Source organism: Podarcis vaucheri, assembly GCF_965113315.1.
Source record: "Podarcis vaucheri genome assembly, chromosome: 4".
Taxonomy (NCBI): Eukaryota; Metazoa; Chordata; class Lepidosauria; order Squamata; family Lacertidae; genus Podarcis; species Podarcis vaucheri.
The window spans coordinates 18,772,351-18,798,742 of NC_138762.1; the positions used below are offsets into that span (position 1 = coordinate 18,772,351).

The window sequence follows — 26,392 nt, forward strand, 5'->3', positions numbered from 1 at the left end:
TGAAGCAAAGTTCTTAACCCGAGGTATTATTTCTGGGTTAGTGGAGTCTGTAACCTGAAACGCTTGTAACCTGAAGCATCTGTAACCCAAGGTACCACTGTATAGGGAAGTTGTTTGATGTTTTATTATGTTTTTATATATGTTGGAAGCCACCCAGAGTGGCTGGGGCAACCCAGTAAAATGTGCGGGTTACAAATAGTAAAACTATCATTGTGGAATGGGACGCCCCTATTTTCATTGGATAAAAGTTGGAGGGTATGTATCCAGCAGGCTGACCTCTTATACCTGCAAATAATATAATAGATTAAATTCAAAATGTACAGTAAATATGAACGATATAATAAACAAACTTAAAGGTGTGGCAGTACCTGATGGGCATATATAATTATTTTATAAAGGTAAGGGGACCCCTGACCATTAGGTCCAGTCTCGGACAACTCTGGGGTTGTGGCGCTCATCTCGCTTTATTGGCTGAGGGAGCCGGCGTACAGCTTCCGGGTCATGTGACCAGCATGACTAAGCTATGGCGAACCAGAGCAGCACACGGAAATGCCATTTACCTTCCTGCCAGAGCGGTACCTATTTATCTACTTGCACTTTGATGTGCTTTCGAACTGCTAGGTTGGCAGGAGCAGGGTTGGCAGGAGCAGGGACCGAGCAACGGGAGCTCACCCCATTGCAGGGATTTGAACCGCCGACCTTCTGATTGGCAAGCCCTAGGCTCTGTGGTTTAACCCATAGCACCACCTGCATCCCTTATTGTTTTATAGATGAACTTAAATCTTGGACTGGGGTAAGTACAGAAGGCATAGTGCTTAACAAGTCTAATCACTGTCTTGTTTTCGTTACAGGGCCAGTGGGAGCACAAAGTTCTATTTTGACATCTGGAAGCCTATTCAGGTCTGTGCAACGCCCTCCTCCTGAGTCCCAGAGAGCCAGATATCTTCTGATTCATAGAATCATAGAGTCATAGAGTTGGAAGAGACCACAAGGGCCATCGAGTCCATCGAGTTTACTGTTTACAAATTCCAAATAGCTATACCTCCCGGTCTTAATCATTCGGCTTTTGCTAGTAACAATTAACTGTGCAATTACAGACCTTTACCAGCGTTAATGAGATCAGAGCAGGCAGCTGTCTGCTTCTCTTGACTACCTGCAATAGACGCCGTTGCAAAATCGAACAAAGTAAAATGGATGCCTCTAAAGCCATGGATTTTGTTACCTGTTGCAAAGTTGGTCACGGATATAGTCGAGAGGGAAAGCTAAAAAAAATACTGATGGCAAAGTGCTTAGGAACATTAGAAGATACCTTATGCTGAGACAAACCAGTGAGCATACGGACACCCTGCTGAATCAGGCCAGTTTCACTATGTGAAACTCAAACTCTCTCTTTCTCTTGGGGAAAAAGGGACAGAACTACAGTGGTACCTCAGGTTACAGACGCTTCAGGTTACAGACGCTTCAGGTTACAGACTCCGCTAACCCATAAATAGTACCTCGGGTTAAGAACTTTGCTTCAGGATGAGAACAGAAATCGCGCGGCAGCAGCAGGAGGCCCCATTAGCTAAAGTGGTACCTCAGGTTAAGAACAGTTTCAGGTTAAGAACAGACCTCCAGAACGAATTAAGTTCTTAACCTGAGGTACCACTGTACCTAAATTGTATAGAAACCTATTCATGTATGCGACTACAGTGGCAAGAATGTTACTGGCCCCAAAATGGAAAGAAGACGAAGTCTCAGCAAGGGAAGAATGGATACAAAAACTTATGGAATATGCAGAAATGGCGAGACAATATACCATTGTCTATATTTAGAGCCTGATTTCCTTCTTTTTCAGAATGTTTCTTTTTTATTAAAGCTTGCAGAACAAAGAAAAAATATGCAAAAGTTAACATCAAGTGACAAGTATTTTTAAAACATAAAAACTGAAGGAGATAAAATAAAGGAAAAAGAAGAAAAGGAAAAGGAAATACTTCTTATTCTTTGTCTATCAGCCATACACACACATATGTGCAAAACACTTAGAATCATAGAATTATAGAGTTGGAAAGGGCCAGAAGGGTCATCTAGTCCAACCCCCCAAAATGCAGGAATCTTTTGCCCAAAGTGGGGCCTGAACTCACAACCCTGAGATTAAGAATCTCGTGCTCTACTGTCTCAGCTATTTGTGTTTGTTTAAAAAGCAATAAAATTGTTTTTTTGTATTTTTAAAGAAACTGGCTCACAGCAAAAACAAAGGGCTAGAACACCAAAACGCATATTTTTTTAAAAAATATAACCAAAATATAATGTTATGGCCTCAAGAGAACAATCTGAAAATGAATCCTATTTATTTACAAACAAACAAACAAACAAACAAACAAATAAAATAAAGCAGCACTCCAGAAAAGGCATAGGCAAACTCAGCCCTCCAGATGTTTTTGGGACTACAATTCCCATCATCCCTGACCACTGGTCCTGTTAGCTAGGGTTCATGGGAGTTGTAGTCCCAAAACATCTGGAGGGCCAAGTTTGCCTATGCCTGCTCCAGAATAACATCCAACTCTTCTGCTATTCAAAAACCAACCTTTTTTCAGTCTTCAAACACAGATAATTTCCAAAATGAGTCTTTAAGTTGGTTGCATTAATATTTGACATGGAGGCCAAGATCACTCTTAGTCCCACTAAAACCTGTAAATTCCACATTGCCAATTAGTGGTCAAATTCTACCTTTCCTTTCTGTGCATCCTTAGCAAAGTTAAGGGTAATAACCTGTTACTGCCCCATCTTTAGAGAGAGCCGATTGACTGGTTTGTGTTTGTTAAACCAACTCGCATGAATGGTATAATTACTAGAGGTACGAAGTGTCTCAGAATCCTTTAATGAAAGGGCTTGATAATATTGGAGAGAGACCATTAACCATTATGTCAATCTTGCTGAGGTTGCCGGGCACTTAAAAAGAACAGGTTCGTGCACTTCCAATATTAACAGCCATTAATGTGCTGTTATTATTAAAAAGTTGCATCACATCAAACTCCCAGAAATTGCTTCTCCCAAACCCACCAATGCATGGTGTACCTGCTATGAACCAGTTCGGAGTTAGATGTGCATAGGTACATTGGCGTTAATTAGGTTTAAATATCCTTAAGTCTGAGCTGGATTTATTTATTGCAGATGAGTAGTTGTTTCCTTCATCGAATAAGCCTTGGGCCGCACTCATGGCTCTTTCCCATGCTTGTATCCTCACCAGAACCCCTTGAGGTAGGTTAAGGAGAGACACAGTAAGTAGCCCAACACAATCCAATGAACTTCATGGCTGAATTAGAGTTTGAACCTGATGCTTGCTGCTCCAACACTCTTTGGGGTCAGAGACCAGGCTGAGGAGTACTGCTCTGATGAGGAATGGTGGGAGCCTCATGTGGCGATCACACGGGTCCCCAGACATTTCACCATCTATTGATCCCTGTGCCACCACTTTATTTCTCGCTGCCACCACCCAGGCCCTACCTGGGACAATACTGAGTCCAGTCAGGGTTAAACTGGAACATAAACTTCTGTTTATTTATTGCTGTTTAACAAACATGTGGTTTCATAAACGGTATAGGTCAATTACAATCATGGGTGCCTATCCAGACCTATAACTTCTGCTACCTGCTCCCACTCACTAAACCACCTCTCAGATATATACTTGTCTTCCAAGCCCCTAACTCTTCCTGACTCAGCTTATTTCGCTACACTAACTCAACCTACCCACAGACTCTATCCCAATTCACTCCCACTCCAACCAACCACCCAACTCCCAACGAACTCCCCACTTCGCCCCTCCCAGAGTTGGTTTTATAGTCCCTCTGACTCCACCCCCCTGGGTTCTGATTGGGTAACCTGTTTAACTATTTCACCTCCAGCACTCTCATATGTTAACGTCACACCTCGCCCTTTCCCTGCTCCTGACCAGGATCCTGAAGCTGCCCAGGAGCAGAAGAAGCAGTATAGATTTGGAACAGTGGTTTGCAGAGGGGCATAGTTCTGAAGACAAAAGCTGTTAAGAACTGGGGTGTGAACAGCAAAGTGAAGAAGAACAGGAAGAGAAAGAGCTAACAGACTCTCGCTAGAAAGTGTCCTATCAGCCTATCAGTCCAAGAGCAGATAGAGCAGATAAGGTGGCTACACAAAAAGCAAGATGGTTATGTGATCAGGTTGCAAGACGGAAATGACATGAGGGGAAGTGGGTAGAATCCTTAATTGGGAACACCTTCAATTCCAATAATGGATGCTTTGTTCTTTTGCTGTGATCATTAAAGACTCTTTATATGGTAACGGACACTTTTTGCTTTGTCCTGCTTATCTACGGTCTGGGGGGGGGGGAGCTGAGTCCCTGGAGCCTGACACCAGATCTTTAACTCTCCCACCCCCAATGAGCCAACTTAGGTAGGTGGACATGAAGAATACCCACCAGCCAATCATAACGACATCAGGTGGTTGACGCCTGTCAAAGTGTAGTGAATTGTCCTGTGCTTCCCAAATGCTCAGCAGCCAGATGGTTGTTGGGTGCTTGGTCAAGCCTGGCTTTACCTGCCCCACACTTTACCTGCCCCACACCTGACATCATATATGGTGCAGGGCCAGTCGGCATGGCTCAGCCAAAATCTTCAGCATCAGGTATAAGAGATTAGAAAGACTGGTGGGAAAGCGATGAGGAAGCCTGAGAGCCTGGATAATTGCTGCCCGCCCGAGCTGACAATACTGCTCTCGATGGACAAATGTATGAGCAGCTATAAGGCAGCTAGCTACCAGGATACCAGAGGACATTGTGCACAAGGAGGCAGCTAAAGAAACAGGTAGCAAAGCCACCGATCTTGCATTAAGTTCCCCAGAAGAGTGTTTGTACCTAAAGATGCCTCAAGAACAAGAAATAGGATTTAAAGCATCCTTGAAGCCCCATTACGTACCCCATTTCCCTAAGTCCTTCCCTGCACCTTTTAAGTGCAAGCGTTAGAATGCTCTCTTTGCTCAAGCACAGTTTGGAAACCACTAGCAAGTGACAACTGAGGCCATTTCTGTCCATCAGAGGGAGCCTTAACTCTAGCAGAGTCAACAAAATGTAAGAAGAAGAAGAAGAAGAGTTTGGATTTGATATCCCGCCTTTCACTCCCTTTAAGGAGTCTCAAAGCGGCTAACATTCTCCTTTCCCTTCCTCCCCCACAACAAACACTCTGTGAGGTGAGTGGGGCTGAGAGACTTCAGAGAAGTAATAGGATTAGAAAATGGGTTTGTACGTGCAGGTTAGCTCATTCCCGTTTTTATATGTAGTTTTCTGATGCCTTATTTGTTCAGAAAGCAATGACAAGCACAGTTCAGCTGTGAGGTATGAGCATGTGGAAGAACAGGGAAGAGTAAGACTGAACACAACCCTTTGCTCCCACTTCTGAACAGCTGATTGGAAGGTGTGTCCCTCCCCCACAAAAAAGCAAGTACAGTGGTACCTCTGGTTACATACGCTTCAGGTTACATATGCTTCAGGCTACAGACTCCGCTAACCCAGAAATAGTACCTCAGTACCTCAAGAACTTTGCTTCAGGATGAGAACAGAAATCGTGGTCCGGCGGCGCAGCGTCAGCTGTATACATTGTAGTCCCACCAGCCAAGGAATCACACACTTTATTTTTTTAATGTGATTTCATGACCAGCTAGGGATACACACATGGCGTTGTGGTCTAAACCACTGAGCCTCTTGTGTTTGCCGATCAGAAGGCCGGCGGTTCGAATCTCTGTGACAGGGTGAGCTCCCATTACTCTGTCCCAGTTCCCGCCAACCTAGCAGTTCGAAAGCACGTCAGTGCAAGTAGATACTGCTGCGGCTTGAAGGTAAACGATATTTCCATGCACTCTTGTTTCTGTCACGGTGTTCCGTTGTTCCAGAAGCTGTTTAGTCATGCTGGCCACATGACCCAGAAAGCTGTCTGTGGACAAACACCAGCTCCCTTGGCCTGAAAGCGAGATGAGCACCACAACCCCATAGTCGCCTTTGACTGGACATAACCGTCCAGGAGTCCTTTACTTTTATCTTTTACCCCTGTGGAAGCCTGCTCCCTCATGCTATCCAGATCAATATATATAACAAAATCTGTGGTTCTATGATTCAATAAAGACGGGATATAATCTAACCACCACATAAGCAAATCAGGACGAATGCTCAATGACCGGGTCATCTGCTGGCTCGATTGTGTTAGGCGGATAAAGGCTGACTTGCATCCGCTCAGCCTAAGAAGCCTGATTTCATTTTATTTTTTGATGTTTGTTTTCATTTGTACGCCTTTTGATCAGATACGTCACTTGGAGACCATTTTGGAGTCAAGGGACTCACAAATGAAATAAACAAAAAACCACAATGTGTTCGTTTTTAATGAGAGAATTGTTCCTGTTTTTTCACTCCAAGCTTCCACAGGATGGTAGCTCTGCAGAGCCTTGAATTTAGCATTCCCAGTTCTTCCACTTCACACTGCTGCTCCAGACAGTGTACATTGTGACTTCAGAGTCATTTGTTTAGCCCTCACTGAACAAGCTACGAGTGGGGAAAAGTTGTAGTCATTCAGTGGAACAAGGTAAGCCAAAACACTGGAACTTATGAAGATGACTTTCAGGAAGTCAAACTTGTGTGGGGTTTTTTTCTCCCCTTGGTGGAAAATTACTTAGTCTGGCACTTGCCTATAAATAAACATGGCTAAAGGAATTGGTGTCGCTATTTGACAACTGGAATTCATTTAATTTGAAGATCTTATTTACAGTTATGGTTACTATTCTACTTTATTTGTATTTGTGGTTTATATTTACATTTGTTTTCTATATCTTATGGTATTATGAAAAACTTTAACAAAAGCCTTACCAGAAATTACAGTTACTAATTGTTAATTAATGTCACTGCACCACCAGGGGCGTCCAGAGCCGTGGTTGCCATGCCTTGTGCATGGCCCTGGCGCTGAAATTTGTGGGTGCCTGGCCCCTTCGTGGGGAATTTTGTTGGTGCTTGAGCACCCAGGGCCCTAGTGAGCCGGCACCCATGTAAGCAAGCAAGCAAAACAAAACAAAACGGAAACCACAAGCAAGAGAAACAAAATGACTCCAAGCTAAACGCGTCTCTGCCTGCAAGCCGCTTATAAGGTTCATCTTCACAATAACAGAGTCAATAAGGGGGGGGGGGAGGAGAAGACAGCAACATTTGAATATCAGCAAATGCTGTCACATATTAATTTCAGTTACGAGAGGAGGCCTGAGGGATGAAGTCAAAGGCTTAACGGACGGGAGTAATCATAGATATGCAGAAGGTTGCGGGTTCAATCCTTGGCGTGCACAGGTAGGATTGGGAATGGTCTGCATCTGCATCTGGAACCCTGGAGAGTTGTTGCCATCAGAGTAGGCTATACTGAGCTGTAATGGTAAAGGTAAAGGGACCCCTGACCATTAGGTCCAGTCGTGGCCGACTCTGGGATTGTGGCGCTCATCTTGCTTTATCGGCCGAGGGAGCCGGCATACAGCTCCCTCGGCCAACATATTTGGAGTTCCCCCAAATGTGCTGATACCTGCCTGGAGTGCTGCAATAAGCATTATTTGAATTTTGCCTCTGGATAATTGACGTTAATGAATATATGCAAAGGCCTTGTGAGGCAACAAGTACCAATTAGGTTAAGTAAAGGGAAAAGAAAATATAAGACTGGGGAAACGGGCTGAATTAGCTGGAGGTTTTTTGCTAGCATAGCACTGATGCCACTCACAAAGAGTATAATGTGAGGTAGGAGATCGTATTAGCATTCATTTTCACCAGCAGCAAATTATTTGATAGGGGTCCTTTGCTGGAGTCAGATGAAATTATTATACATACATCATGTAGTATAATTTATATTAGAGTAGATTGTTGCATATGGGACGCAGGTGCTGCTGTGTGTTAAACCACTGTGCCGCTTGGGCTTGCCGATCGAAAGGTCAGCGGTTTGAATCCCTGCGATGGGGTGAGATCCCATTGCTCAGTCCCTGCTCCTGCCAACCTAGTAGTTTGAAAGCATGCTAGCGCAAGTAGATAAATAGGTACCACTCCGGTGGGAAGGTAAACGGCGTTTCCGTGCGCTGCTCTGGTTCACCAGAAGCGGTTTCGTCATGCTGGCCACATGACCCGGAAAAGCTGTCTGCGGACAAACGCCAGCTCCTCGGCCAGTAAAGCAATCTTTACTAGATTGTTGCATACAAGCCTACTCTAGTAATGCATGCTGCCTTGAGGTTCTTTTTGGAAGGGTAGGATAAAAATGGAATAAATAGGTAAAATACTTGAAACGTACATACAGACTCATGTATGAAGGCAATCATAGAATCGCAGAGTTGGAAGGGACACTGAGGATAATCTAGTTCAGGCATGTCCAACCGGTCGATCACAATCTACCGGCTGATTGTGAGGCAACCCTGGTTGATCCTGGTTGATCGTGTGTTCCTGATTGATCGTGCCCCCCCCAAAAAAAGCTGAACAACATCTAGGTCTTCCCCCCAAAAAGCTGATCAACTTTTGTTATGTACTGAAGTTCTCACCCTGGCCACCAGGTGTATTGTGTACAGTGGTACTTCAGGTTAAGAACTTAATTTGTTCTGGAGGTCTGTTCTTAACCTGAAACTGTTCTTAACCTGAGGTACCACTTTAGCTAATGGGGCCTCCCGCTCCCATGCAATTTCTGTTCTTACCCTGAAGCAAAGTTCTTAACCCTTTCTGGGTTAGTGGAGTCTGTAACCTGAAGCGTCTGTAACCCGAGGTACCACTGTATATAGTTTTTACTCAGGTCCACGTAAGTTAATTTAGGCAGGAAACCCTGGGTTGTTGTTGTTAATAACTTTGGTCAATCCAATGGGCAGATCACTGCCATTTTTTTTTTATAGTGGGAGTAGATCACAGTCTCTTGGGAGTTGGACATGCCTGACTAGTCCAACCCTCTTCAATGCAGGAATATGCAGCTGGCTGAACCTGCAACCTTGGTGTTATCAGCACTACGCTCTAACTGACCGAGCTATCCAACCAACTGATTAACAGCAACTAGTCGCAATGACTACGTTCCACGGATGTTGCTAGACTACAACTCCCATCAGCCCCAGGCAGCGCATATAGTCCAACAACATCTGGAAGACACAAGGTCCATGAAGCCTGGCCTAATACAACTGGGTCAGACTGCCTAGTTCAAGAGTAGCCAACTGATTCTGTTGGATTACAGTTCCCATCAACCCTGACCATTGGCCATGCTGGCTAGGGCTGATGGGAAGCAGAGTCCCACAATGCCTGGAAAGCACATGACTGGTTACCCATAGCTTACATCATAATAAACCTGTTAGTCTTTATAAAGTGTCGTGATATTATTTGCTGCTTTTGCTGCAAGTGATTCGCATTGGTACTCCTCTGGAAGATATACTGATGCGTGCATCGAGGAGCAGTTATGTGTGAATGAACTTCCATGTTTGCTTCCATGTATGAAATCACATTAAGAACATAAGGATGTAATATGAGCCTGTGGGATCAGACCAATGGCCCATCGAGGACGTCAATTTATATGCAGTCTGTCACAGCACAATATGAGTTTGGGAGAGGGGAAGATTTGTCATAAACTCACAAAATAAGCTAAGTTTCGCCAGTTAACACTAAGTCAAGCACTGTTTTGTTCAGTTTAGGATCACAGCTTAGTGGAAAACAGAGCAAGGAGAGGCTTGTCAGAGCGTGTCAGTGTACCATCCTGCAGACAGACAGGAGTCGAAGAAGACAAAAAGTCCCCATTATAACACTTTTGCACCATCCTTTTCATACAGTACGAACGCCTGGAGGGAGGGGGGGGGAATCGCCCAAATTTACAAATGAAGCGCTCTCTTCATTTAGCTCGAGGGACAAACAACACTAAGTCACAGTTTCACACACGCGGGCCTGGCAAGAGGCTCGTCGCCATGGCAACCCCACACCACAGGCCCTATTTCGGCCAGCTGGCTCATGTTTTCTGGCCTGTGCCCTCATCAGCCCCAAATTGCTGCCTGGGAGGGACACGGCTTTGTCCATTGCCTCCTGTCTGACTAGTTGGAATGTGAGTGGGCAGGGCTGAGGTGAGTGCACTTTGGCTGCCTCTCGCTTGAGTTGCGCGCACACGCACACACGCAAACACACACAAATGTCTTTCGTGAAGCGAGCTGCCTGCCTTCTAACCAGCCTAACCTTCTGGCATTTGTTTTTAGCAGAAGCGGCTACCAGGACGTACTACCTTGGAATTGTGGAGGAGAACTGGGACTATGCACCGAGCGGCGAGAATCTGATCACAGGACAAAATCTCACAGAGGATGAGTAAGTCAAAGCAAGAGTCCCTGCTGGCGTCTTCTGAGTTTCTACTGTCGCTTTTAAAGTAGTTAATTCACACTTGCCCACATGATGCATATTGGGCTCAGTGCTTTCCAAGTTGTTTGTTTCCTCCAAAGAAGCATATTGGGGCAATGAAACAAGTTTTTGAAGCGACCTGAAAATGCATCGGAAAGAAGCATAGGCTGGTTAAAACGGCAATGCGAGGAGTTTTTTTAGGCTGCCTCTCGTTTCACTTTTGCAATGTGCATTTAAGGCGCACTGCTACAGGTCTGCACACTTAGCAATTAAATTAAATTAAATTCCAAGGGATTTGGAGAGGAGTCAAGACCTGTGCTGCGGTCCTTTTGTAATAACGCAAAGTTTCCTAAGCTTCAGTACCACAGTGCAACTGCCATTCAACTGCATTTGACTTAAACGCCCCAAGATGATTATGTATTTATGGCTGAGCTATCGTACTTGTATCGGGAGAAGTAAAGATTGCAATCTAAACACGCTTACTAAGAAGTAAGTCCCAATGAACTCAGGGTAGTGTTTTTCAGACTATTTTCAGGCAGGAGCTTCGGTCCTCACAGCAGCTTCGCTTTTCTTCAAACCAGCTTCCATCTGATTTGAAGACAGAAGCCAAAATCAAACTGTGGCGCAGAAATTTTAGGCAGTGGCTGCGCATGCGCACATGATAGCACATGTGCAGACAACAACATCAGTGAGTTGGAGTTTGACGTGGGGAAAGAAATCAGGTAATGTGAAGACATCTCTGCCCCCTCTCTGGTCTGACTTGAAACACAGTGGAAGTGGGGGTTGACTTTGCAGCGTTTCAAGCCGCTAATGTGTTGAAGTGGGCCTTGAACTGTGGCCCTGCTGATCCCCACACACATTCACACCCCAAATATAGATTTCTGAGAAGGGTCTTTGGTGTAGGCCAGGCATGTCCAAAATCCATTTCGGGGGGCTAATCCGGCACGCCGGTTGGTTTAATCCAGCCCCTGTGATAGTTTATTAGTTTATCTCCTGGGGTAAAATCCTAAAAAACCCTCAACTACCTCAATCCTAAAAAAACCCTCAATAACTTCAATCATTAAAAAAAGCTCAACAACTTTGGTCGGCCCTCACAGCCCTTCACTTCATCAAATCTGGCCCTCTTTGAAAAAAGTTTGGACACCACTGGCGTAAGCAGAGAGAAGGGGGCACTTGCATGGCGATTCACATGTGACAATTCTTCAGAATTCTTCGGAATGCAGGCATAAATCTCTGGGACAGAAAGAGAACCATTTTTGAGAGATTAAGGTCACTACCAGACAACCTATGTATTGATCATTTATCCTAATTTGTTTGCAGAATGTTAGGGAGCTTAGATGATACGAGCTTTTAAAGCATTTATTTTGACAAGCAATCATCACCCCACTCTCCCCAGTGCCTTTCCGCCATCACTTTCCTTATCACAGAAAGTCAGATTTGGGCTTGGGTGCGGTTGTTGCCCAAGAGACCAAGTCAACTTTAGTTGTGCAACGTGAGTCTAGAAGCACCCAGTGCTGGCATTCTACAGACAATCTTCTGGTAAGCTACATTAAAGTAAATGGGACTTGCTTGTGAGTCAGTAAGCATGTATATGCTTGCACAGGAAAAAAAGAAAAGCTCCTATTATCAATGCATAAAGGAGATGCATGCTTTATGAAACGTTTATTGATTGCCAAGCATCTGATGTTTTTGATGTTTTCAGAGCCTGCTGTGGCCTTCAAGCTTCGTGGAGAAATAATGACTTCTACATAGGCTTGCGTGTTTGCAAGTAACCTTGTAGACAAAATCATTGGAAGGCGCAGGTTTTATAACACTGATGAAATATAGCTTCATCTGAGTGGTTTGAGATGGATAAACAGAACAATTTGTATACGTGATGGTAGAAGCTTTTCTGCAATTATATGGATCTGCACTAAATTTTCAGTGCTTTTTTTCTTCAAAAGGCTTCAAAAGTTGAATTTCTAAGTTTATTTTAACTCTTTGTTGCATGTTAAAATGTTGTTGCATAGCGTTTGCTTCTGGTTTTTCATGACCAATAGGGTTTGCAGTGTTAGATGTAGCAAATTCTTAGAATTCCAAAGCACTAACCAGTCCTTTGCAGACATTCCCCAGATCAAATGTAGACCAGACAAGTCTACTCACGCTCCCTTCCAGATTGGTGTTTTATTGTAGGTGTATTCTGCAACATGTTTAGGGTTGCCATACATCCGGAATTTCCCGGACATAGCCAGGATTCGGCCATCGGAAACAGTGTCCAGGCAGAAATCGCTGGAATGTCTATGAAAATCCAGACGTATGGCAACCCATGTCGGAAGTGTAGATTTTGGCGAATTTCCTTTAAAATAGCTCAGAAAATGTGTTGCTGTTTTTTCAGATTTTGTAAAAATAGCTAAACAGCTTGGCCAAAAAAAAAAAGCTGAACAACTTTTGTGTCCAGATTTTCACTTTTTGAAATACAGTGGTACCTCAGGTAACATACGCTTCAGGTTACAGGCTCCGCTAACCCAGAAATAGTACCTCAGGTTAAGAACTTTGCTTCAGGATGAAAACAGAAATCGTGCTCTGGTGGTGCGGCAGCAGCAGGAGGCCCCATTAGCTAAAGTGGCACCTCAGGTTAAGAACAGTTTCAGGTTAAGAACGGACTTCGGAATGAATTAAGTACTTAACCCGAGGTACCATTTGTTATGTAATGAAGTTCTCACAGCAGGGGGAATACTGTAGATAGTTTTCACTCAGGTCCACATATGCAAATAAGGGATTGAAAGTGACATTCAGTGATTGGATAGTTACAGAAAATGGTTACTGTTGCGTTCTAGTGGAGCTCTATATAAGCAGGTTGGCTGAACCCTTCAGTTCAGTTCTGTTCTGGCCTGTGAATAAACAAGAGCTGTTTGAAGAAAAGCTGTGTTGTCTGATATGTTCACCCACAACTTAACACCACTGTATGGCTACCCTAATTGTTGGCACAATGACAGTGTATTAGAGGTGAGGGGTGTGTTTCTGCTTTATTAGCTGTTGTGTGACGCTTCCACTTATGCTACAACATAATTGCTGTCCAGAGGGCAATTTGCAGAATGAAAAGTTACAAGATTACAGCAGGAAGTTAAAGGAAATGAAGCAGTATTGCTGCCCTGAAACCTTTTCAGGCACAGTGTTGAAAGTAGGATTGTGTCTTGGCAGAATCCAGAGCCCAAATCATTGTGAATGTGCAATAAAAGGATGTATTGAGGGGCCCTTAATTAAGCAAGCTAAGCTACTGAAGTCAAAATTCCCAGCAAAGTCGCCTCTGCAATTGAATTGTGAACTAATTCATAATGGCCTCTTTTTCCACTCCATTAGCCAGTGTTTGTTTCCTACACCCTATGTATGGTTACAGCCCTGTAGGGCCAGGAGTTGCAAAAGAAATGCATGTGCCATGCAAAGGTCAAGGTACATATTGATGCTTGCCAGGTGTGTGGGGGCACAAACAAGAGACAAACAAGAGATGGCTGCTGCTTCATAAGATCTAGTTTACATTATGGGACAATGAAAGAAAAGTCATCACGAAATGGGGAAAACGGCTCCAAATATTCACTCTCAAGACCTAACTCAATGTTGCCAGCATTTCACATATTTTCTCTGTGCTGCTTATTAATGTTTAGTTGAAGCAGGTGTGTAAAATGGTACAGTGGTACCTCGGGTTACATACGCTTCAGGTTACATACGCTTCAGGATACAGACTCCGCTAACCCAGAAATAGTGCTTCAGGTTAAGAACTTTGCTTCAGGATGAGAACAGAAATCGTGCTCCGGCGGCACGGCAGCAGCAGGAGGCCCCATTAGCTAAAGTGGTGCTTCAGGTTAAGAACAGTTTCAGGTTAAGTATGGACCTCTGGAACGAAACAAGTACTTAACCTGAGGTAAAGGTAAAGGGATCACTGACTATTAGGTCCAGTCATGGCCGACTCTGGGGTTGCGGTGCTCATCTCATTTTGTTGGCCAAGGGAGCCGGCGTACAGGTTCCGGGTCATGTGGCCAGCATGACTAAGCTGCTTCTGGCGAACCAGAGCAGCGTACAGAAACGCCGTTTACCTTCTCGCTGGAGCGGTACCTATTTATCTACTTGCACTTTGAGGTGCTTTCGAACTGCTAGGTTGGCAGGAGCAGGGACCGAGCAACGGGATCTCACCCCGTCGCGGGGATTCGAACCGCCAACCTTCTGATTGGCAAGTCCTAGGCTCTGTAGTTTAACCCACAGCACCACCCGCGTCCCTTAACTCGAGATACCACTGTATTATTATTATTATTCCAGTGGTACCTCTGGTTGCGAACGGGATCCGTTCTGGAGGCCTTTTCACAACATGAAAAGAACGCAATCCACAGCGGTGCATCTGCACACGCCGAGTTGTGATTTGCCGCTTCTGCGCATGCGCGTGACGTCATTTTGCGCGTCTGCGCATGCGCGAGCAGCAACACCTGGAAGTAACCCTTTCCGGTACTTCTGGATCACCGCAGGACGTAACCTGAAAGAACGTAACATGAAGCGGACGTAACATGAGGCATGACTGTATTATTATTAGTGAAGTGGTATCATGATGTCAGGAGCTGGGCAGAGGAGGAATGGTGGAGACCCTTCCAGGGAGGAGGAGGAAGAAGACAGTTTAGATTTACAACAGGAAGGTCACAGCTCAGAGGCAGATGAGGAGGAAAGTTGGGAAATAATGGGATTGGAGGAGGAGGAGGAGGAGGAGGAAGCACTAGGCAGGCAACAGCTGACAGACACAGTGTCTTTAGAAAGCATTCCAGACACACACCCCTCTTCCAGAACCCGGCAAGCCTTGAAAGTAGGAGAGCAAAGAGCTCAAAGACAGAGGGCATGTAGCCGCGCCCATAGGAGAGACAATGAGATTGACGAATGAGGAAGTGGGAGAGACGAGGGGTGGAGATTCACTCGGGACAACACCATTATCCAAGAGGCTGGGTTCTATAGCCTCTCTCTGTAAATACTGAATAAAAAGCCGACAGTAAGAAACATTCCCTTGTCTTTGTACAGTCGTACCTTGGGTTGAAGAAGCTTCGGGATGAATATTTTCGGGTTGCGCTCCGCGGTGACCTGGAAGTAACAGAGCGCGCTACTTCTGGGTTTCACCGCTCATACGTGCATAGACACTCAAAATAACATCACGCGCATGTGCAGAAGCGGCGAATCGCGACCCACGCAGACGCACAGACGCGGGTTGCGTTCACTTCAGGATGTGAACAGGGCTCTGGAACAGATCCCGTTCGCATCCAGAGGTACCACTGTACATTCCTGGGCAACCAGCCTGACACATGATGACATTCAGTGTTTACCTGTCCCCTACATAAGTTGATTGGTTCTCACACATGGAGTGCCTGTGTTGGTGTTTCAAATCTCATCGTCCTCATCTGTTCCATATGATTCATGGATTGAAAATTAACTTAAACTCACCCCTGCCTTTTCTACTGCAGAGAAGCAATTGTCTATGTGAGAAGAGGCCCCAACAGGATAGGTCGGGTTTACAAGAAAGCAATTTTCAAACAATTCACAGACGACACGTACTCCCAGGAGATCCCCAAATCATCTTGGCTGGGTTTTCTAGGTCCAGTTCTGAGAGCCGAAGAAAGTGATACTTTTATTATTCATTTGAAGAACTTTGCTTCCCGGCCTTATTCTGTACATCCCCACGGAGTCTTCTACGAGAAAGATTCTGAAGGTAAAACAAAGATTTGCTTTTCCTCTTCTGCTGTTTCAGAATCTATCTCTTTCCTCTATTACTCCTGTATAGTGGTTCAGGTAGCATGTTGGAAACTTGACAGAGGAGACCTCGGTTCAGATCTGGGCTCACATCAATTTGTCTGCAGAGGAAGGTAATAGAGCCCTGCTGGGTCAGACCAAGAGTTCATTTACTCCAGCAGTGTGGAAACTTCATTAGCCTGAGGACCACATTCCCTCACAGGGAATCTTCGAGGGGGTGTGTGTGTGTCACATGTCAGTGGTGGGCGGGGCCAGAAGTAAAAGTGGGCGGAGTAATAAATGTGACTCTTGCTTTCGTACAGTAGACTATGCAAAAGCCAAATATTTTTATACCAGTATCAGGTGGTGGGGCAGGGCAATGGTGCCTAACCTCACATCACAGCCACGTTCATTAATTTCTTTTTTTTTTAAGAATATTTTTTTATTAACCGACCAATCACATCAAATCAAACCAAATTACATAAATTCCAAATTACACAGCCGAATTTTAATTTTTTCTTGGGGGTACCCATATTTCAAGTTCCGAAGGGATCCAGTCAACTTCTTGCTTCTTACTGCTGTTTTAATGTCCACAAATCTAACCTTATGATGTTCACAGTACTATCCAGTCCTTTCTTATTATTTTTCCACATCTCTTGTTGTTATTTTCATATATTTTTCCTTTCTCTTTGTGACCTCTGATAGACTCCGCAAGCTGGTTAGAACAGTTTGTAATCCTGCATGGATATTTTTTTTTTATCCAGTAGCCATATCCAGACGTTTTCCATATAACATCACTTCCATACATCAAAACAGTCTTAGCATCATTGTTGTTGTTGTTTAGTCGTTTAGTTGTGTCCGACTCTTCGTGACCCCATGGACCAGAGCACGCCAGGCACTTCTGTCCTCCACTGCCTCCCGCAGTTTGATCAAACTCATGCTGGTAGCTTCAAGAACACCATCCAACCATCTCATTCTCTGTCGTCCCCTTCTCCTTGTGCCCTCCATCTTTCCCAACATCAGGGTCTTTTCCAGGGAGCCTTCTCTTCTCATGAGGTGGCCAAAGTATTGGAGCCTCAGCTTCACGATCTGTCCTTCCAGTGAGCGCTCAGGGCTGATTTCCTTCAGAATGGAGAGGTTTGATCTTCTTGCAGTCCATGGGACTCTCATTAATCATTAATCTTCACCAATCTGCCTCCTTTCTCAAAACCTCTGAGGAGATTCACCAGGAATGCAGTCTGAAACCAAGTCCGTTCTTCCTCCTGGCTATAAATCCTTTGGCAAGATGGCGACTCCGAATTAATTGCTGCGCCATTCCCAAAAGCTCTTATTGCTTCTCAGTCTCCATAAAGCATACTTTTGGTTAAAGTTTATCTCCACACAGACCTTAATCATCCTGCTTGGGTCAGTTCAACCGATGGTTCTAATGAGGAGGGGTTCTTGTAAATCACATAGAAGGAAAGTAAAAAAGGTTTCCCCCCCCCCATTCAGCCCCGTTGTCAACATACCCCGCCTTTGGTGTATCTTCATCGTAAAATATTCCTGTTTCTCCAGCCCGTCATCTTCTTTCGCAGAGGTCACTTAAATTAGCAGACTTCACTCCCCTTCTTCACTTGAAATATGTGCATTTGCTTCTTTTGTAATTAATTATTCCAAATTGCTGCAGCTAGTGCGCGATCAGAGACAGCGTCCAGGAGAGCCGAGGTCCAAACGGGGGCATTCTGCCTAGGGCCCTCACCCCCTTCTTTCGAATTAGGGGTGATTTATGGGCACAGCAGGCAAGGGCAGTGTTCCCCATTTCCTTGGGGCAACAAGGGAGGCTGCCTGCTCCCATAACAGCCTCTTAATTACCCCGTGTGGGTCGGAGAGATAGTATTGTTGGCCATCTTCCAATGCGCCCTCTAGTGGCCCCCGCCACGTTCATTAATTTCAGTGGGTTTATTCTGAATAAAACCTACTTGAGTGCTGCCCTATATTTACTTAGCCGCTTTCCCACCTTTTCTCTTTTTGCAAAAGTGATCAAAGCAACTTTAAGAGAGAGAGAGAGAACAAACTAAAATGCTCATGTGTAAGATGTCTAAAAGGGCACACAAAGAACTTCAATCTTTCTTTTTTTTTACGTTCCTCCTCAGGAGCCCTCTACCGAGATGGAACAGGTGGCAAAAGCAAGGCTGATGATTTTGTTCTCCCTGGTTCCAATTATACATATACATGGCTGGTTACAGATGAGTTTTCACCTACAGCGGCGGATCCACGTTGCCTGACTTGGATTTACCATTCGCATATCGACACGCCAAAAGATATCAGCACTGGGTTAATCGGGCCGCTGGTGGTTTGTCGAAAAGGTACGGAACATGTCATGCCAAGTGCCTCTGTGGCAGCAAGATTTGGTTAAAAAATTCAGGTCTGCATCCACAAATTCTGATACGTTCAGCAGTTGTACCTTTGCATGACCTCTGAGTAGCCAAGCCCATTTCTGGTGTCCAATTCACACTGCTGGTTATTATGTTGAAAGCCCTAAACAATTTTGGGCCAAGATACCTAAAAGAACGATTTCCTCCCATCAAGTCCCACTGATAGCTGGCGAGTGGGGGAAAGGAGAGAGGATTCTCAGAAAGCCTGAATTGCAGCCTTACAAAGAGTTTTCTCTTCCAGCAGGTTTTTGACCTGCCAACTTGAAGATATTTTTTAACTGACCCCTCAGAATTCATATCTCTTTTACCTGCTGTGCTCCTGTACTTTAACGGCATTTTTTCATCTCTGCCAAGCTAAGCAGTTGGCTCCTTACCTCTCTCACCCTGACCTAGCCACTGTGATCCATGCGACAGTCACCTCCAGACTTGATTATTGTAACTCACGCTACGTGGGGCTGCCCTTGAGACTGACCCAGAAACTCCAGCGGGTGCAGAATGCCGCGGCGAGATTCCTTACGGGGTCCTCGCCACGGGATCACATTCACACAGTGCTATACCAGCTGCACTGACTCCCGGTGGAGTACAGGATCAGGTTTAAGTGGACAAACGCTGGCTCCCTCGGCCAATAAAGTGAGATGAGCGCTGCAACCCCAGAGTCGGTCACAACTGGACCTAATGGTCAGGGGTCCCTTTACCTTTAACCTTTAAAGCCCTATATGGCCTAGGACCCTCATACCTACGGGACTGCCTCTCCTGGTGTGTCCCATGGAGGACTTTACAGTCTTCAAACAAAAACATCTTGGAGGTCCCAGGCCACAGGGAGTTTAGGCTGGCCTCAACCAGAGCCAGGGCTTTTTCGGCTGTGGCCCCGATCTGGTGGAACGCTCTGTCACAAGAGACTAGGGCCCTGCGGGACTTGACATCTTTCCGCAGGGCCTGCAAGACAGAGCTGTTCCACCAGGCCTTTGGCCAAGGCACAGCCTGACCACCACCCCCCCTCCTTTGGTAATCCACACAGAACTCTAGCCCAATGGTTGCCATTAATTTGATTCTGAATTGATTTTAGAATGCTGTGCTTACTTTTACTGTTGTTAGCCACTCTGAGCCCAGCTTCGGCTGGGGAGGGCGGGATATAAATAAATTATTATTATTATTATTATTATTATTATTATTATGATTTTTCATTGCAACTGCAGCCAGAGCAAGTGAGGTTCCATTGCTCTGCTGCCTTCCAAACACAATGCTTCACTGCTGCTTACTGAGAAGAAGAGGAAAGAGGAAAAGCAGCGGGGAGTTAGGCAGTGAGGGAGCAGCAGCAGCAGGAGCAACAGATTGACTCTGCCACCGCACCCACACCATGCCAAGCTCCCCACTGCCTTGTCCCTCTTGGGAAGCTGCAATGAAGTCTGGTGCTAGGAAGGCAGGAGAGCAATGCATTCCCATCCATCCCTTTAGGTGGTTCTGTCTATAGCAGATACACACAAGTGCAATTATTGCAAATGATGTTGATAGGAGTTGGGTATGTTCAGCCTGGGGAAGAGAAGACTGAGAGGTGATAGGGTAGACATCTTCAAATATATGAAGGGCTGTTTTCTGCTGCTCCAGAAAGTAGAATGGATTCAAACTACAAGAAAAGGAGATTCTGACTAAACATCAGGGAGAACTTTCTGGCAGTAAGAGCTGTTCAACAGGGGAATAGACTGCTTCAGAAGGTGGTGGACTCTTTTAAACAGAGGTTGGATGACCACCTGTCAGGGATTCTATAATAGTGACGACAACAACAACAACAACTTTATTATTTATACCCCCCCATCTTGCCAGGTTTCCCCAGCCACTCTGGGCGGCTTACATATAAAATGGCAAAACATTAGTCATGAAAAAATTACCTGATACAGGGCTGCCTTCAGATGTCTTCTAAAAGTCAAAAAGTTGTTTATTTCCTTGACATCTTATGGAAGGGGGCCACTGCCGAGAAGGCCCTCTGCCTGGTTCCCTGTAACCTCACTTCTCACAGTGAGGGAACCACCAGAAGGCCCTCAGTGCTGGACCTCAGTGTCTGGGCTGAACAATGGGGGTGGAGATGCTCCTTCAGGTATACTGGGCCAAGGCCTTATAAGGCTTTAAAGGTCAGCACCAACACTTTGAATTGTGTTTGGAAATGTACTGGGAGCCAATGTAGGTCTTTCAAGACCGGTGTTATGTGGTCTCGGCGGCCGCTCCCAGTCACCAGTCTAGCTGCCACATTCTGGATTAGTTGTAGTTCTTTAGCTGTGATGCCAGCACTGCAGGATGACTGGATGACCTTTGTGGGATCCCTTCCAACTGTACATATCTATGAATCTGTAAATGCTGAAAGCAGCATAGAGCTTTTCCAAAAAGAAATCTGGAGTATAAATACAGCAGCAGGTGATGCATTCCTTGGAGGTGGGTTTGCTGCCCCTGTAGATTCTGCTACCCGAGGCAGGTACCTCACCTTACTTCATGGATGGGCCGGCCCTGGCCCTTCCCCATGTACTGTTGTGCTGCTCACGAGTAAGGCCTATCCCATGTTCTTGGTCTGTAATTTTAAAGAATCCCCCTGTGCAATTGCTAACAACATCATTCACGTACATAATATGTACCTAGGCCTTGAGTCTGCACACTGATTTCCTACTTGGGATTGATTTCAAGGCACAAATTTTTAGAATATGTGAAGTGGCTCCAAATAAATTAACTTAAAGGGTTTACAAAAAACAAACTTTTAATAAGCAAGAGTTGTACAAGATTATGGTTCTAGCTGGAATGGCAGTTATTGCTTTGGGATGGAAAGAAAAGGCCAAATGGAATATAGAAAAATGAAATGATTATGTTTTTGAATACGTACAGATAGTGGCAGAGGATAGATGGGAAAATAAATGCCAAAGAATCACAAATAAATGGGCATTTTACAGGAACTGGATAGAAAGAGGGGAAGCCAACCCTAACATACAAGCTCAAATGAACAGACTGTGTACATGGATAAAGATATGAAGAACGAAGGCCCGACCGGGGGGGGGTGGAGGGGGGAAGAGGGGGAAGTAAACTGGATGGTATTTTGAATTGATTTTGTTATGTAAGCCTTTTTTCAGAAACCATATAGTTATGTAGTTATGCACTGTAGTCTGAATGAATTTTGTTTTGTATTCTTTGTGTTATAGAATATATATAATAATGTTATGTTACTAAGCAAATTTAATAAAACAGTAAAAAAAAAAAACTTTTACATGTTTGCTTTCTTAGGAACATTAGATGATGCTTCAGCGCCAGCGGCCAATGCCACAAAAAGCTTCGCTCTCATGTTCAGCATCGTAGATGAAAATCTCAGCTGGTACCTGGATGAAAATATAAATACCTTCTGCTTGGAACCCAGCACTGTGGATAAAGAGGACGAAGATTTCCAACTGAGCAATAAGATGCACGGTGAGCAGTTGCTGCAGGACAGGAAGAACAACGCTTGTTTTACAATTGCCGCCAGATTTGGTTGCAACTTCTAATTGCTGCTGCACCTCTTCCTTTCCTCGTGAGAGGAAATAGTCTGGGGTTGTGTCAGGATATTAATGCCGCCTCTTTCGTCTACTACCCGCAGCTTGAAACACAGGTCAAGCCGGACTAGGTGCCTTCAGTTCCATTCTGAGGCAGGTTCCCCAGCTTTGAGTCACCTCAGCAGCTCCTACGGGAAAAAAGCAGAGGTTAGGCAAGCAACCCATTGTGAAATGCCTTTCATCATGGGTAGGCAAACTAAGGGCCGGATCCGGCCCAATCGCCTTCTAAATCTGGCCCATGGACGGTCTGGGAATTAGTGTGTTTTTACATGAGTAGAATGTGTCCTTTTATTTAAAATGCATCTCTGAGTTATTTGTGGGGAAGAGGAATTTGTTCATTTTTTTCCTTCCAAAATATAGTCCGGCCCACCACAAGGTCTGAGGGACAGTGGACTGGCCCCCTGCTGAAAAAGTTTGCTGACCCCTTCCTTTCGCCATGAGTCCCTAGGACTTGAATGGAGGGCCTCTGGGTTTGTGGGCAGCTTCTCCTTGTGGTGAAACCCTGAACTGCAAGTTGCAGCATCATTCTGAGCAGTTTAGCATCCTCAGCCCCTGGACTGACCCCATCAGGCAGGCTGTCCATAGGATCCCCCTGGGCAGGAAAGAGTTTGAAGGTCTTCCTGTTCCAGTTGTCCCTGAGCTCTGGTGTCTTCCTGTATTCTTGGGTTCTGACAGCTGGCTTGTTCCTAAATGCTGCCTCCTGCCTTTCACCATGTCCTGTCTTTAGAATCGTAGGGCAAGATGCAAATAAGTTGTTGAACGCATGGAATGAGGTCTTCCACTTGTACAAGAGGACTTTCTGCTGCACAAGAAAAGGTGCAGCAGAGGGAGAAAGTCTTGTTGCATGAGCAGATCTCCTTCTCCACCTGAACACCCCACTTAGTGCTATGTTGAATTCCATTCATAGAATTGGAAGGGACCTCAAATATCATCTAGTACAACCCCCTGTGAATGCAGGAAATGCACTACTACAGCAGCCCCACAAGAGTGGCCACCCAGCTTCTGCTTTTAAAACCTTTAATGAAGTGGAGTCCACCACTTCTGAGGCAATCTTGCTCTTTGGTGCTGACTTCTGGACTCATAACTCTGTGCTCACCTCAGACATCTACTCCTGGCCCACAGCTGTCAGTGTCTAGACCCCAGAATCCATCTCTAACCCCATCTTGAAGCATGGGGATCTTTTCCAACTGCCCAACTTTTCCCTTCTCTGTTTTTCTTCCTTTTATCTCACGTCCCCTTGGCTTTCTTTTTTTTCTTTTTCTTATTCTCTTTTTCTGTCCCTTTAACCTTTAAATTTCATATCTTTCTTGTAATAATAATAATAATAATAATAATAATAATAATAATAATAATAATAATTTATTTATACCCTGCCCATCTGGCTGGGTTTCCCCAGCCACTCTTTATCTTTAAACAAAGGAGAAAAGGGTGTTGATGACTTCGTTTGAAGCCATTTTGCTTCCATTACGTTAGTGAAATAGAGAACAAGAAGGAAAATCTTAAATGTGGCACACATTAGCTGTTTTAAAATGAATGTCCCTGTCATTCATATCCCTGTAACTCATGGATTATCTTTTCTTATATTGTGTTATATGTTTCCAGCAATTAACGGGTATGTTTTTGGAAACCTCCCTGGCCTGGAGATGTGCGCTGGTGAATTGGTCTCCTGGCATTTGTTTGGGATGGGGACCGAGATCGACATTCACTCTGCACAGTTCTTCGGCCATACTTTGCTTAACAGAGGCCACAGGATGGATGTCATCAGCCTCTTTCCGGCCACTTTTGTGACAGCAGAAATGATGGCAGAGAATGCTGGGAAGTGGCTTTTGACCTGTCAAGTTGATCATCACATACAAGGTATCTATGCACCTTTCGAGAAAGGTCAATAGACATTGCAGTTGGGCCAGAACAACTACTACTGCTAGTAATATTTTATATACAGTGGTACCTCGGGTTAAGTACTTAATTCATTCCGTAGGTCCATTCTTAACCTGAAGCTGTTCTTAACCTGAAGCACCACTTTAGCTAATGGGGCCTCCTGCTGCTGCTGCCGCACCGCCGGTGCACGATTTCTGTTCTCATCCTGAAGCAAAGTTCTTAACCCGAGGTAATATTTCTGGGTTAACGAAGTCTGTAACCTGAAGCTTATGTAACCCGAGGTTCCACTGTATCAGCATCGGTGTGAATAGTGCTGTACAGAGCGGAGTACAGGGCTCTGCCCCAAGGAACTTACAGATTCAACACCAAGGAAACAAAAAAAAGGGGGGGAGGAACTGGAAGGATGAATAAACAGGGAACTGATATGCATTTGTTTCAGTTGTAATGTGTGCATAGGCTGAGGGTACAGGATGAGTTACAGTAGGACATGGGAACAAAAAGACATAAATGCACAAAAGGTGGCATATCAGCAAAGGTTTCTAAGCAAAGAAGTTGACATTCTACACAGTGCATCAACCTTGAAATGATTCCAGAAATGTATTGTGTAAACTTTTTTTTAAAAAAAGCCATATAACAATAACAGGCTCTGTTCCACAATAATTGCTGCTTCTGGCAGCTGCCAGTTGGGACTAATGTTTTCCTGTTGTTTGCCTGTTTGTTGCAGGACTGTATAGGCTGCATTTAAATTAAAAAGTGCTCAAAATGACAGGCAATAATAACCAGGCAGCCATAGCAGTTCCTTCAAACAGCACAACATTTTTTTAAAAAAGTATTATGAACAGCCATAAATCCCCATATGAACCAACCCGGAGCCTACAACCATCAGTCTGAGGCCTTTTGTGTTCCCATCCTTCACAAGACGTCCAGAGGGTGGCAATATGAGAATGGACCTTTTCAGCAGTCGTTCCCCATTTGTGGAATGTTCTTCCCAGGGAGGCTTGCCTGGTGCCTTTGTTGCATATCTTAAGGCACCAAGCAAAAACATTCCTGTTCTCCCAGGCCTTTGGCTAATTAAATGATCCATGGCTTTTTAAACTGGGGGGTATTTGGTTGGTTGGTTTATTACTATGTTATGTGTATATATATTTGTTTTTATACACTGTGAGTCTCAGATGGAGGGCGGTATAGAAATTTAATGAAAACAAACAAATAAGTAAAAGCACAAGTTAAACGGTAGAGGGAAACAACCAATAAAACCAGCATTTAACCATCCTGACTTGGCACTCATACCATGTCCTGGTTCCCAGGAGTAGCCCATGGGGCAAGGCATGCCAGACAGCAAGGCAGGTCCATTGTTTCAGCACCACGGAGAGCTCCCAATGAGCCACTTGTCCAGACAAAAGATGGCAGTGAACTGATACTTTCTGAGCCTCTGTCTCCAGCCCATCTCTCCTAGACTTCACCCCGTTTTAGATAATTAGGTCGCATTCACACCATTTAAAGCACTCTTGTGCCATTTTAACAGCCCTGGGTTGCCCCAGAGATTTACTGAAGCCTGTTAAGGGTGCTGAGAGTTTTTATAAGACCTCGCACAGGGCTACTATTACCAGCTCCAGCGTCTTTTAAAGCCATCCAAGTTGACAGCCATCAGTATTTGCTGTGGCAGCAATTTCCATAGTTTAACTATGTGCTTTGTAAAGGACCTTCTTTTCTGGGTCCTGGATGTTCCAACATTCAACTTCATTGGATTCCCCCAAGCTCTAGCATTATGAAAGAAGGAGAAAAACTTTCCCTATCCACTTTCTTCACACCACACATCATTTTAGACTCCTCCAACACGTCCTTCTCTTACTCATATTTTCTCTAAACGAAAGGGGCCCGAATACTTTGACCTTTCATCAATAGGGGCATTGCTCCATTGCAGCCTTGATCATTCTAGTTGACCCCTTTCTGAACCTTTTTTGAGGTTAGGCCACCAGAGCTGTGCACAGTGTTCCAAATGCAGTCACACCGCAGATTTCTATAACCGTTATTTACTGAAGTTGTCACCCTGGGCCAGCAGGGGGATACTGTAGATAGTTTTCACTCAGGTCCACATATGCAAACAAGGAATTGAAAGTGACGTTCAGTGATTGGATAGTTACAGAAAGTTGTTACTGTTGCATTGTAGTGGAGCTCTATATAAGCAGGCTGGCTGAACCGTTCAGTTCTGTTCTGGGTCTGTGAATAAACAAGAGCTGTTTGAAGAATCACTGAGTCGTCTGATATGTTCACCCACAACTTAACAATAACAGCATTATGATATTGGCAGTTCTCAGGTCCTTTTCTAATAATCCCTAGCATGGAATCTCCCCTTTTCACAATATTGTAACCTTTGCTCATAAGGGAAATTGTTCCATCCCCTTGACAATTTTGGCTCTATTTGTTTGTTTGTTGTTTTTCTACCTCAC

At 44.7% G+C, this 26,392-nt stretch overlaps 1 protein-coding gene across 3 annotated transcripts in view; it reads left to right on the plus strand.

Moving 5' to 3' along the window:
* Positions 1 to 10,024: 10,024 nt before the first annotated feature.
* Positions 10,025 to 26,392, plus strand: part of HEPHL1 (hephaestin like 1) — a 44,061-nt gene continuing 27,693 nt past the window's right edge. For 2 of the 3 annotated variants that reach the window (XM_082219014.1, XM_082219015.1), the window contains exons 1-5: positions 10,137 to 10,327; positions 15,826 to 16,070; positions 18,223 to 18,435; positions 21,763 to 21,942; positions 23,667 to 23,921. In XM_082219014.1, coding sequence (XP_082075140.1) covers positions 10,158 to 10,327; positions 15,826 to 16,070; positions 18,223 to 18,435; positions 21,763 to 21,942; positions 23,667 to 23,921 — 1,063 coding nt within the window. In that variant the 5' untranslated portion in view covers positions 10,137 to 10,157. Of the gene's footprint in view, positions 10,093 to 10,136; positions 10,328 to 15,825; positions 16,071 to 18,222; positions 18,436 to 21,762; positions 21,943 to 23,666; positions 23,922 to 26,392 lie in introns of those variants that run through there. The other variant, XM_082219016.1, reaches the window with a different exon arrangement.